A 14,318-nucleotide genomic window follows, 5' to 3' on the forward strand; every position below is an offset into this window, starting at 1 on the left:
AAAGGAAATTCGTGTATCAGAGCAGAGGATGGGGAGGGTGAAGAGGAAAAGGAAAGGTACATTCTTTTCACTCCCAACCTCCTGCCTCACTTCTCTTTGCTTTTCTGCTCCAGACAGATCACTAATCTCCATCCTCTCAAAAATGGTATTTCTAGTCACTTAAGTGAATTTCATGGCTTCTTAAGCACCATACTGTCCATATTTCTCTAAATTAAAAAAAAAATTATTTTCTGTCTTAAATATATGCCCATTCTCTTAAATCCCTTATAAAATTCTATCAAACTGGTTTGAGCTGGTACTAAAGTAAAACCAAACATGTCACTCTGCAAAAAACCCTAGAAATTTTATAAAGCAGTTGAACTAAAACAAAAAATCGTTTTAGGCCAAACTAATCTGGTATTTCACATGGTTCAATCCCCCATCCCAACATGGGAAATCCACAAATATTCGTCTTCAAATCAAACATAGATGAGCCATATACTGTCATATTACTAGGCAGTATTCACACCCATTGACAGTCTGGCCTTCATTAATGTAGTCCAGTTTTTCACCTGAAACATAAAGGTTGCTGCTCACAAAACATGGATGCAAACTAAAGATGCATATGACTGTATAACCCAGATTTCATGTTCAAAGTCAATTTCATAAGGTTACATTCCTGGGTTGAAATAACAGGAAAACAACAAGTCACTGTCATCCTTTTGCAACTTACAACATGTTTCAAAATGTTAAACCTCACACCATTCACTTTTATAAAGCTTTAAAAATGCTTAGATGGAAACAAATGAGATGATATAAAGGCAGAAAATTCTGCAGAAAAAGATGCACACATGTGAAGCAGTATGTCAGCTATTCATGAGCTAAAGAAAAGCTGATGTTAGTTTTAATGATAGCTGGAGGGAGAGCTCTTAGCTGGAAATAAAGAAACAAATAGGAAATAATGCAAATGGGGAAAAAACATGCCAAAGGGGGACTGACAGTATTGGAACATAAGTCTTTAGGAAAAAGAGTAAGGAATAATTTTACTGAACAAGAAAAAAACATCAGTTAAATATGTGAAGGTATTTTGTGTGTTTTCCCATAGCTTACGACTAAAATAAAATTATACACAGTAAGCTAAACGAATTCAAATGAAAGTAAAAGAAAAAGATATTATCCAAGAAATCGGACTACTCATTATAAGTGTGCTGAGGACAAATCACTAAGGTCACCAATATCTGGTTTTGTTCTTATCCTAATGGCACTGTCCTCGCTGCCTGCAAAGTCTTCTAGAACAAAGAAGGGTATAAATAAATAAGTTCATAAATAAATGAAATGATAGAATTTCTTGCCAAATGCCACTGTTGAAGATAAAAGTCAAAGACTAAAGTATGAATAAGGAAACTGTGCCAGGTAAATTCTGGATATTTTTACTGTTGGTGGTTTGGGGTTCCTCTAAAATGCACAGCAAGCTCTTGGCTGCAACCCAGAAGTACTTGGGGTGCTTGTTGGCTGGCACACTGGAGGCTTCGCACAGCCAGAGATGCTGATTTAGAAAGTCAAGGATCCCAAAAACTGGCATTCTTAAGCAGCTTCTCAGAAGATTAGAAATGCATTTAGTCCCCAGTTTACACTTTGATGAAATGACTGTCTAAAATAAAACACCCGTTTCTCTACTATGGGGATTAACATGTTTATTTGCTTTTTGAGGGAAAAAATACAACATATTTGGTAGCCAGTGAGTTACCCTAATGAAAATTATCTGTTCTCATGATCAAAATGGTTTCCACAGGTTTCATCAAGCCACACTGGATGGCAACGTAGGTACATATGGTTGGAAAATGCACACCAATGCTTTCTTTAAGGTAACTGTTCAAGAACCCTTCACAAATGCTGCTAAAATTTTACTGAATTTGCCTTATGAGAAATTGAAAAGATATGCAAAGAAATTATATATACATATACACAGAACAGATACACACACACATGGACACTCTAGCATTTACTACTGCTGTATCTAAAAATTCTAATTTGCTTCTCATTTCATTTGTCTGCAAAAACTCCCACAAATATGTTAAACAGGAAGTTCCTCATGGGCCCCTTGGACACTTTAGACCCATGACTGGCAATTTTCTCTATGACTGTTTTTTCTTATCTCCTTCCTTCTCTGTGTCTCTTTTTTTCTGGATAACCAACCCCATGGCCCTTATCCACAAGTACACACAGCCACTTTATGGGAAAGATACACAGTTTTGTCTTTGCCCCACAGCAGTTTCAAACTGATTTGCATTCATCCTAAAATGAGCACTTCTGAGGGAAGAACATGGGTCAGGCCCCATGGAGAAGCAAACCCACAATTACAATGTAAAGTGATATTTGTTATTAATAGAAAAGGGATGGCTGATAACAGAAAACACTCTGGTGTTTTTTTTTTTTCCTCCAGCAAATTAAAAATAAAATATTAAGCCCTCCCTGGTGGTACAGTGGATAGGAACCTGCTTGCCAATGCAGGGGACACGGGTTCGATTTCTGGTCTGGAAAGAGTCCACAGGCGGCCGGGCAACTAAGCCCCTGTGCCACAACTACTGAGTCCAAGTACCTAGAGCCCATGTTCTGCAACAAGAGAAGTCACCGCAACAAGAAGCCCACGCACGACGAAGTGCAGAACCCCGCTCCCTGCAACGAGAGAAAGCCCACGCACAGCAACAAAGACCCAGCGCAACCAAATACATACATAAACACTTTCTTTTAGAAATAAAATAAAATAGCAGGGCACTCCAAAACGCAGAGCAAGAACAGCACCAGAAAACCTGAGTGCAGATCGGCAGCTGAGCAGGATGCAACAGGGGCCATTTCTGACAGTCATTGCTAGAGTCATTTCAATAGGCAAACAACACATTTTTCCTGGGTGTCATCACAGTCTAAGTCGGCTTTTCTCCAGATCGTACTAAAGGGTAAAGAACTGCTCGGTTTGCATCCACTACTGATCTCCCAAATCAGAGGGCTGATGCCTGAAGCCTGGACACAGAGCCGGTGGGTCAGGCAAGGCCTAGGTTCTGGACACCCTACTGTCTTGCTCGTGAGAAAATGATGACGCGAGAAGAGGTGTCAGTAGAAGGGAAGTTTGTCCGCTAGTTGATTCTAATCCAGCCTAGATGCAGAGAAGCGAGAGTGTCCTCTCTGGTGGGCCTGGACTGGTGGGGGCTGAGGGCCCTGCATGAAATCTGTCTACACAAGACTCACAGGATGTCCTGCTGTGGCCTCAGCATCGCCACACCAGCTACACCTGAAGACGCTTCTGTATCGATCATGTCTCATGGGATTTCACACGAATCCATCTCAGGAATATTTTCTCGTCCCTAATGCCATTTTGGGTCAGAGGCAGAGAGAAAATCTCTCACCTATTAGTTCATAAGAAGAAAATACTTCCTGTTCCAAAAGGAAGACTATGTCTCTGCTAAATACTCTAACCTAAGAATGAATTACTTCACTAGTGACATGTTCTTCAACAAGCCTGCACTTAATCACTGAAATCAAATGTTTTTTGTTTTTTTTTTTAATTTAGCTCTATATGCACTCCTTACACACCTACTTCATAGTAGGCAGGGTGCCGCCTCAGATACTTGACAAAGAATGAGACACAGTCCTGCCCTCAAGGGCTCTGGGAACCTTCAGGGGAATAAAGGCTGGACCTTCTAACACAGCGTGGTAGGCATTATTCTGGAAGGGTGCTGGGCACGGTGCTCCAGGAACACCATGAAGCCTGGGAGGTCTGGGGAACCCTTCAGAGGGGATGACAATGAGCTGGATTTTAAAGTGTGAACAAGATTTTACTGCAAATGAAGAGAAGGGGAAAGACTTTTTGGCAACGGGAGCATGAAAAAAATCCATGCAATGCAAAAGGGAAGGAGTCTTTAGGAACAAAGAGTATGGTGGGACAGAGGCGCAGGGCAGGGAGATGTGGACCATGAAACCAAGGAGATGGACAGCAGCCAGAGGGAAAGGACCTTATCAGTCACGTAAAACAGCGAATTTTATCCTGTAGGAAGGACAACGTGGCGCCTGGAATGTTTATAAGAAAGGGTTTTGCAGGATCCAATCTGCATTTTTAGGAAGAGATGTGTGGTGGCTTACTGGGGGGGTGACAGAGAAAAGGCTGGGAGATCAGTTACAGAGCTTCAGCGAGATCACTCATAACACGTTTTGGGGTAGCTCGATGCTCTTTGGTGAACATCATCATTTTCCCCCATATGTTCATTAATTATACCTGAGGTTTTCTCCTTAAATTGTCTATTGAAGCTGTATATATATATATTCCTATTCCAAATACATCATCTGTGGTTTATAAAATCACATTCCACATGAGTAAACGTTTAGGTAAATACTTAAAAGAATGCTCTTACCTGAACAAAGCTGTTCCACTTTTGTGTAGTTTAAAGATACTATGTCATTAACCCAAGCGATGATGTCATGTCTGCTCATAGTCTCTTGGGTTATCGAGGTAGAATACACATTGACCGCCATTCCCCAACTAGAAAAAACAAACAAACAACATTTATTTACCTACAAGGAAAAAAATGAACTCAGAAAGATGACAGACATCCATCCAACCCTGGCAGAACTCTTATACGGTTAAAACTCACATACGGTTCGTGCATCATCATTTTACGTCTCCTTCAACTTGGTTCAAATGTTGTTCAGGCTCTGAGATTCCTAATGTCTCATGTAATTTAGTGTCTCAGAAGATGAGTTGGGAACAAATTTTTTTTTTTTAATCAGCTTTAGAGAAAAGGAAATTCCCTTCAGAAACAGGATACATACATGTTTCATTCGGAAAAAAAAAAAGTCTTCACCAGATAGTCTTTATCCCTAAAAACTTTGGATAAAGCAAAAAAAAAAAAAAATTATACAGAAGGTACCTGGAACTGACTGCATGAGTCCTCCTTTCATCTCTGACTGTTCTTCCTTCTGACCATTCCATGACACCTACTACTTCCCCTAACTTTTCTCCAGAGGGGCACACAGTGGCCACAGAAAAAGTAACAGAAAAGGTTTGTTTTGCTTAAAATACTTTGATAGCTATGGTTTGGTAAGATTGGTTTCCTCTTTCTAATTAATAAACAATGTTTTTAGAGCAGTTTTAGGTTCACAGCAAAACCGAGTGGAAAGTACAGTTTTCCCATATACCCCCTCGTCCGACAATCTCCCTACCAGCTGGGACATTTGTTAGGATCAGTGAACCTACACTGATGCACTCTCATCAAATACTACAGTCTACATTAAGTTCCCTCTTGGAGTTGTATATTCTCTGGGCTGTGACAAACATACAATGACATGTATCTGTCACTGCAGTATCACACAGAATCCTTAACAAAAAAAAAAAATCCTCTCTGCTCTGTCGATTCATCCTTCCCTCCCACCGTTTCTGGCAACCACTGATCCCTCTTACTGTCTCCATAGTTTTACCTTTCCCAGAAGGTCATGCAGTTGGAACCACACAGTACAAAGCCTTTTCAGACTGGCTTCTTTCATTAATGCACACTGAAGGTTCCTCCATGTCTTTTCATGACTTGTGAGCTCACTTTTTTTTGCACTGAATAATAACTGCACTGTCTGAGTGTATCACTCACCTACTGAAAGACATCTTGGTGGCCTCCAAGTTCTGGCAAATACAAGTAAAGCTACTATAGTCACGTGCAGGTTTTTGTATGTTTGTGATTCATTAGGATAAATACCAAAGAGCATGACTGATCTGGGTCATATGGTAAGAGTGTGTTCAATTTTATAAGAAACTGCCAAGCTGTCTCACAACAGGGCTGTACCATCCTGCATTCCCAACAGCAATGAATAGAACTTCCTATTGCTCCATGTCCCCACCAACACTTGGTGGTGTCAGTATCTTGGATTTTGGCCATTCTAATAGGTGTATACTGAAAATGGCAACCCACTCCAGTATTCTTGCCTGGGATCCATGGACAGAGTAGCCTGGTGGGCTATGCAGTCCATGGGGGTCACAAAAGAGTCAAACGTGATTTAGTGACTAAACAACAACAACAAATCCCAACTCTTTAGAGACTTCAAAGTGATATTCTATTATTCTTTTTTAAAATTCAAGTATAGTTGATTTACAATGTTGTACACATTAAAGTGACTCAGAGATATATATATTCTTTTTCAGATTCTTTTCCATTATAGGTTATTGCAAGGTATAGGATATAGTTTCCTGTGGTATACAATAGGTCCTTGTCTTTATTTATTATATATATTCCAGTGTGTATATATTAATCCCAGACTTCTGATTTATCCCTCCAACTTTCTCCTTTGGTAACCATAAATTTGTTTTCTATGTCTGTGAGTCTGTTCCTGTTTTGTAAATAAGTTCATTTGTATTTTTTTTTTAAGATTCCATATGTAACTGATACTATACAATATTTGTCTTTATCTGTTTGACTTACTTCACCTAGTGTGACAATCTTTAGGTTCATCCACAAATATTGCAAATGGCAATATTTCTTTTTTTTTAATGGCTGATAATGTATCTACCATGTCTTCTTCACCTGTTCATCTGTCAATGGACACTTAGGTTGCTTCCATGTCTTGGCTATTGCAAGTAATGCTGCTATGAACAATGAGGTGCATGTTACCTTTTTGAATTTAAAAATTAGAGTTTTCATCTTTCCTGTATATATGCCCTGGAGTGGTATTGCTGGATCATATGGTAACTATAGTTTCAGTTTAGTTGGTTTTTTTTTTTTTTTTTCAGTCGTGTGGCTTGTGGGACCTTAGTCCCCCAACCAGGGATCCAAATCTGTGCCCCCTGCAGTGGAAGCAGATCCTAACCATGGGTCCACCAAGAAGTCCTTATTTTTGTTTTTGTTTTTTAAGGAATCTTCATACTGTTCTCCATAGTGACTATACCAATTTACATTCCCACCAACAGTATAGGAGAGTTAGTTCCCTTTTCTCCACAGCCTCTCCAGCATTTATTATTTGTAGATTTTTTGATGATGGCCATTCTGACTGGTGTGAAGTGATAACTCATCATCGTTTTTACTTGTATTTCTCTAATAATTAACGATGTGGAGTATCTTTTCATATGTCCACTGGTCAGCTATATATTTTCTCTGGAGAAATGTCTATTTAGGTTTTCTGCCTATTTTTTGATTGGGCTGTTTATTTTTTGATATTGAGCTGTATGAACTGTTTGTATATTTAGGAAATTAAGCTCTTGTTGGTTGCATCGTTTGCAAATCTTTTCTTCCATTCTGTAGGTTGTATTGTTTACAGTTTTCTTTGCTATACAAAAGCTTGTAAGCTTGAATAGTTCCTGTTTATTTTCGCTTGTATTTCTACTACCATGGGAGACTAACCTAAGTATTGCTACAATGTTATTTAGGAGAATGTTTTGCCTATGCCCTCTTCTAGGAATTCTGAAGTGTCATGTCTTATATTTAAGTCTTTAAGCCATTTTGAATTTATTTTTGTGTACGGTATAAAGAGTGCTCTAACTTCATTGATTCACAGGTGGCTGTTCAGGTTTCCCAACACCACCTGCTGAAGAGACTGTCTTCCCTCCATTGTGTACTCCTGCCTCCTTTGTTGAAGACTAGCCACAGGTGTGCAGTTTATCTCTGGGCTCTCTATTCTGTTCAACTGATCCATATGTCTGGTTTTGTGCCAATGCCATGCTGTTTTGATTACTGTAGCTTTGGAGTATTGTCTGAAGTCTGAGAGGGTTATGTCTCCAGCTTTGCCCTTTCCCTTCAGGATTGCTTTGGCAATTCTGGGTCTTCTCTGGTTCCACCTAAGTTTTAGGATTATTTATTCCAGTTCTGTGAAAGATTTCATAGGTAATTTGACAGGGATAGCGTTAAACCTGTAAATTGCTTTGAGTAGTATGGTCATTTTAATGATATCAATTTTTCTAATCCAAGAGCCTGAGATATCTTTCCATTTCTTTGAATCATCTTCCATTTCCTTTATCAATGTTTTATAGCTCTTAGAATGTAACTCTTTCACGTCCTTGGTCAGGTGTATTCCTTAGTTTTTTCTTTGACATGATTTTAAAAGGTTTTGGTTTTTTAACTTTCCCCTTCTGATGTTTTATTGTTAGTGTAGAAAATGCAACAGATTTCTGTATGTTAATCTTGTACCTTGCTGAATTTGTTTATTGGTTCTAATAGTTTTTGTGTGGAGTCATTAGGGTTTTCTATAGAGAGTATCATGACTGCTTCCCATCCAACCTGGATACCTTTTCTTTCTTTTTCTCATCCAATTGCTGTGGCTAGGGCTTCCCATACTATGTTGAATAGAAGTGAGAGTGGACATCCTTGTTGTGTTCTAACATTCAGCAGGAAACGTTTCAGCTTGTCACTGTTGAGTATTATGTTGGCTGTGGGTTTCTGACAGTTTTTATTATGCTGAGATCTGTTCTCTTTATACTCATTTCAGTGAAAGTATTTATCGTGAATGGATGCTGAATTTTACCAAATACTTTTTCTGTTATCTACTGAAATGATTATTTGGTTTCTGTGTTTTCTTTTGTTGATGTGATATATCATATTGATTGTTTTGCATATGTTTACCATTATTGTGGCCCTGGGGTAAATCCAGCTTGACCATAGTGTGTGATCCTTTGTTGAGAACTTTTGCATCTGTATTCATCCATGATATTGGCCTGTAATTTTCCTTTCTGGTATTATCTTTGTCTGGTTTTGGTATCAGGGTGATGGTGGCTTCACAGAATGACTTTAGGAATGTTCCCTCCTCTTTAATCTCTTGGAAGAGTTTGTCAAGGATTGGTGTGAGTTCTTCTTTGTATGTTTGGTAGAATTCCCCAGTGAAAACACCTAGTCCTGGACTTGTGTTTGCAGGGAGGTTTGTTTGTTTGTTTTGTAATTACAGATTCTATTTCACTTCTAGTGAATTCTATCTATTCAAATTATCTATTTCTTCTTGATTCAGTTTTGGTGAGCTGCATGTTTCTAGAAACTCGTTCATTTCCTCTAGCTTGTCCAATTTGTTGGCATATAACTGTTCATAGTATTCTATTGTGACTTTTTATATTTCTGTGGTATTGGTTGTTATTTCTCCCTTTCATTTCTCATTTTGTTTATTTGAGTTCTCTCCCTTTTCTTCTATTTATTCTTGATTTATTAGATGAATAATTATACAAAGAGAAATTTCCTGAGATATTGATCATATAAGAAAAGCAAGATAGATGCCTGATTCTTTCCCTATATCTTCAGATTTTCACAACAAAGAGGTAAGTTTCCTAACAGTCTCCAAACATGACCAATGAGGTTTTTATTTCTGAACTGTAATTATGAACTTACAGATTTAAACACATTTGATACACAGTTTAAATCACTGGCTTCTGAGTTTTTTCTGACAAGGTTCTAGTACTCTTTGCTAACTTCCCTGCTTTCTGGTATGAGAAAAATCTTCAGGCTTAACTTGTACATTTGCTGCCTTAGACCTAAAACCAGTCTTCTCTCCAAGAGTTCCTTATTCCTTTCATCACAAATACTAGAGATAATATTTTTAAGCACAACTATATACAATAGAAAAATATAGACATAGAGATTTTACACAAAAATATACACATTATTAAACAGTTGTATTTGAAATTCTTATTAACTCTAAAGCAACAAAAAACTTTCTACTTAAAGTGCTAAGTGACAATTTTATTTATTTATAGTTAAGTATAAAAATAAACATATATCCATCCTCAGAAGCACCCTCATCTCTAAATTTTCTTCCCCTGAAGATGTGAAAAATCTTAAGAGACACTGGCATCCCCACAAATGTGACCACAGTTACTGCCTTTCCACAACATTATTAAAAATGCTTTTAATTTTTTGCTTAATAACTTCCATTGTTTTCTTTATTATTTAGCATACAAAGCATTTGCTTTTAATTACTAGTCAATTAAAAAAATCAACTATGTAAATTATATAAAACTTCAGTAAAAATAATTCAAAATTTAAAATGTTTTGGAGTGTCTGGTATAATTTTATTTACCAGCATAATTCTTGGCAGTTCATGTACTTTTCTAATGGCTTTGCCTGCAGGCAGTAGGGAGAAGTTTTTGCTTTAAGAGGCAACGTACTACTGGAGGACGAGGCACTAAGGCCCAGAATTATGCCAGAGGGCGAAAAGCCAGGTTGGGATGAAATTTTTGCTCTAGATGATTTAAACACAAAATTAAATGCAAAGCAGGGGAGACACAATCAGATCTGTGTTTTAGAAAGATTATCCACAAGTAAGTGAATAAAGATGGTCTGTGGTTACATAGTAGAAAGAAATGCAGAACAAAAGGACAGGTTGAAGAGTTATGATAGCTTTTAAAAAATCCATAAGAACGGAGAAGCAAGTCATTTGCTGCAGGTTCTGTCAATGAATCACACTCTTTTCTGCATCTTTATTGACAACGTTCACCAAAGGACAAGAATTCTTTTATACTGAGACATTTGGTGCACAAGAGCAAGTAAAGCATTCTCTGCCTTCAAGGAGCTCATTAAGATGACCAGGTAAACAACAGAATAGCAGCTGATTTTTGCTTATTTACTAGACTCACACTCTAACCTCAACCACATCCGCATCTCCACCAGACACAACTGCAGTCCCCAGAAACCCTGAAGTAAGAACATACATGTGTTGAGGGACCTGTGGGCAAACAAAGATAGAGCACAGAGCAAGAGTAAGGGTGGAGCAGTCAAGGTTAGGAATGTTTTATGATATTTTCTAAAATAAAACAATAACGATGCATCACTTTGCCGACAAAGGTCCGTACAGTCAAAGCTATGGTTTTCCCAGTAGTCTTGTACGGATGTGAGAGCTAGACCATTAAGAAGGCTGAGTACCGAAGAATCGATGCTTTCAAACTGTGGTGCTGGAGAAAACTCTTGAGAGTCACTTGGACAGCAAGGAGATCAAACCAGTCAATCCTAAAGGCAACCAGTCCTGAACATCCACTGGAAGGACTGATGCTGAAGCTGAGGCTCCAATACTTTGGTCACCTGATGCAAAGAGCTGACTCACTGGAAAAGATCCTGATGCTGGGAAAGACTGAGGGCAGGAGGAGGCAGGGGCAACAGAGGATGAGATGTTTAGATAGCATCTCTAACTCAATGGACATGAGTCTGAGCAAACTCAGGGAGATAGTGAAGGACAGGAAAGCCTGACATACTGCAGTCCATGGGGTTGCAAAGAGTCAGACCCGACTTTAACAACTGAACAACAATATACCTACTTCAAATTAATACCAATGGAATCAACATAGCTCATTTCTATTTACCATCCGTGCTGATGAGAATATTCTTATAATCTATCTTCCTCCGTATTTTACCAGGATACTTCTAAGTTCATTTCGGTTTGTGGTTCTCTTTCACCTCCTCTATTTGTCCCCCATCCAAATGTGTGACACCTTCAGATTTTGCAAGGGAGAGCCTGAGGTCCAGATTTCCTCTGTGTAGGGAAGGCAGCTGAAGTAGAAAAAGAATTCTATTTCTGCTCTGCCAGTCATTCTTTTTTCCCCCTAATTCCTTCAGAAAAAGAAAACTTTCTACAGGTGCAACTTCAATACATTCAAGCTGAAATTATTCATCTGACTCAACAATTCACAAATGAGAATTTATGGTTCTCCAAATGTTAAACTCAAGGTTGGTGGAGTTTAACAGTCTTAGCTCTTAGGTGAACATCCACTAAAATCTGAAGATTTCATTGTAATTTCATTATAATTTCTTAGACGCTAATCCATGTTACAACATAAAGGTGAAAGTACTGGTCTCTACTTATTCATCAGATATGTTGTATAGACCACAAAGGAATTTTTCTATCATTTTATAGTTAAAGTGGTTCCCTGCTCCCATTTTGACTCTTGAAAAAATAAATCCTATGAGGGAAGCAGGGCAGGAATTGTATTCTTGGCTGACAAATGTGGACTCCTAGTCTTTGTGAAGCACAACTCAAAATATTAATTTTTAAAATTTTACTGAGTAATTTCCAAAGACTCAGGCAAGCAAAGTAAATGGCTAAGAAAGGTAAGATAACACCGAATGCCACAGAATAAGGAACCAATATACTATGCAGGATTTATTCTGTTTGGCTCTTCAGCACGTCTTTTCCAGAGAAATTACTGTTTATTCTTCGATGACCTGACATCCGGTCTCTAGGACAAGCATTTCTCTGTGTCACCCTTGTAAAAAAGGAAGTCCAAGTCCTGTCCTCTAATCTGCGGCTTTCAGTTGGTACTTTAACTAGATCACTATGTGTTTACAACCTGGTAAGTACAACAGCACTGAAAGTAGTAAGAAAGAGACAATTTCCTAGCATGTTGGTCTCTGGGTCACACATTTTGATATGGCATTAAAATTTCATTTTAAAATGAACTTGCACAGGAGAAATTAACACAACATTGTAAACCAACAATATTTCAATAAAATAAATTTTTTAAAAATGAATTTGCATCCACTGTTCTTTCTTGAAAATAAACCAATAATCACCACATAGTTTATACACAGTGTATAGTTTATATACTGTTTCTGGAAATGTCCAAATGCCTTTCTGGGAAACTGGCACTATATATATAAGTATATACATATAATCTATAATGTTATATTGTAGCTAATATATACATATAATATATATACACACATATATATACATATATTTTGAAAGTGAGAGAAAGAAAAACACACAGAAAAATGAAAATCCCTTCCAGCAGGTGAAGTCACACTTCTGGCCTGTCCATGGATAGGGATCACTGACACGTGTGACTTTGGAAAAAGGCCAGCCTTAGCCTGAGGGCCAGTATGTTGGTTTTGCCCCACTTCACCCTGTCTGCATGGGCTTCCCAGGTGGCACTAGTGGTAGAGACCCCGCCTGCCAATGCAGGACACACAATGAGATGGGGGCTCGATCCCTGGGTCAGGAAGACCCCCTGCAGAAGGAAATGGCAACCCACTCCAGTATTCTCGGTGGAGAGTCCAATGGACAGAGGAGCCTGGCGGGCTATAGTCCTTAGGGTTACAAAGAGTGGGACACAGCTGAAGCAACGTAGCATGCACACAGCGTGTGCATGGCATTGGGGGTGGTGGCGGGACAAGTGCTCTAAGTTTACGCTCTGCAGCAGTCACTCAATCATACAAATCAGAGACTGCATTTCTGCTTACTGAAACAAAAGGAACTTTATGTGACTAAGTGGGACTTGAGTTTGCCTCCTGAACAAAGCCTGGATAAAGATTTGGCAAGCCCCAAACTATGGAAACCAAAACATGGATTCTGCCCCCTCACCAGTCATCGGCTCCCAAACCAATGACAAAGTAGTTCACAATTTTGTCCAAGAACAAACTGGGCAAGGTTTGTGAATTACTACAGAGGAAGGCCTCTTCAAAACGTGACATATAAAAATGTCACAGCTAACAAAAACTGGAATTATTTCTTACATAATTCATTCTGTCTCTGCACCCCGCACTTAACAGACCACTTGTGTACAAGTTGGAGGAAAACGTGGTGTTTTTCCAGCAAGGCTCACAGTAGACCAGGTGTCTCAAGATTCTGGCTCTAGCGCTGCTGTGGGTGTGCGGCTGTAGGGAGAGGGGCTTGAGAAATTAATTTTGGGATTGAGGCATGTGGAACCTATTTTGATTTTTTTTTTTTTTTCACATCTACCATCTGAGTATGCCAGGCTTCCCAAGTTTAGACACGACCATCTGCAGAAGAATTGCCTTCCTTAAGTGGTTGACTTCTGTCTGCTGCTCTGTAAGAAGGCCCAGTTTGGCTTGAAAGTGAAAGTCGCTCAGTCATATACAACTCTTTGTGACCCCATGGACTATATAGTCCATGGAATTCTCCAGCCCAGAATACTGGAGTGAGTATCCTTTCCGTTCTCCAGGGGATCTTCTCAACCCAAGGATCAAACCCAGGTCTCCCACATTGCAGGCGGATTCTTTACCAGCTGAGCCACAAGGGAAGCCCAAGAATACTGGAGTGGGTAGCCTATCCCTTCACCAGCAGATCTTCCTGACCCAGGAATTGAACTGCGGTCTCCTGCATTGCAGGCAAATTCTTTACGAACTGAACCATCAGGGAAGCCCCCAGATTTACCCCAAATGCATTCTGAAGCTGAACCTTTAAAAGCCACCCACCTCTCCCACCCTGACTTAAGTTATTTTCTTTATTTCATTCCCTGAGAGAGTCTATACCCAACTGGAAACTTCGTGTTCAACATAACATGTTCTGTAAACTAAGCTCCCTGTTGCCATGGCAATATACTCTGTTCACACAATTTTGCACTGAAAACTATACTCATATTTGTGACCGTCTTTCTTCACTCT

The 14,318-nt window shown here is 39.0% G+C and overlaps 1 protein-coding gene across 5 annotated transcripts in view; it reads right to left on the reverse strand.

Moving 5' to 3' along the window:
• Positions 1-14,318, reverse strand: part of MAPRE2 (microtubule associated protein RP/EB family member 2) — a 197,254-nt gene that overhangs the window by 88,251 nt on the left and 94,685 nt on the right. For all 5 annotated transcript variants that reach the window (XM_061399611.1, XM_061399609.1, XM_061399610.1 and 2 more), the window contains one exon: positions 4,383-4,510. In XM_061399611.1, the coding sequence (XP_061255595.1) occupies positions 4,383-4,503 (121 nt within the window). In that variant the 5' untranslated portion in view covers positions 4,504-4,510. The remainder of the gene's footprint in view (positions 1-4,382; positions 4,511-14,318) is intronic.

This window comes from Bos javanicus, chromosome 24 (genome assembly GCF_032452875.1).
Source record: "Bos javanicus breed banteng chromosome 24, ARS-OSU_banteng_1.0, whole genome shotgun sequence".
NCBI lineage: Eukaryota > Metazoa > Chordata > Mammalia > Artiodactyla > Bovidae > Bos > Bos javanicus.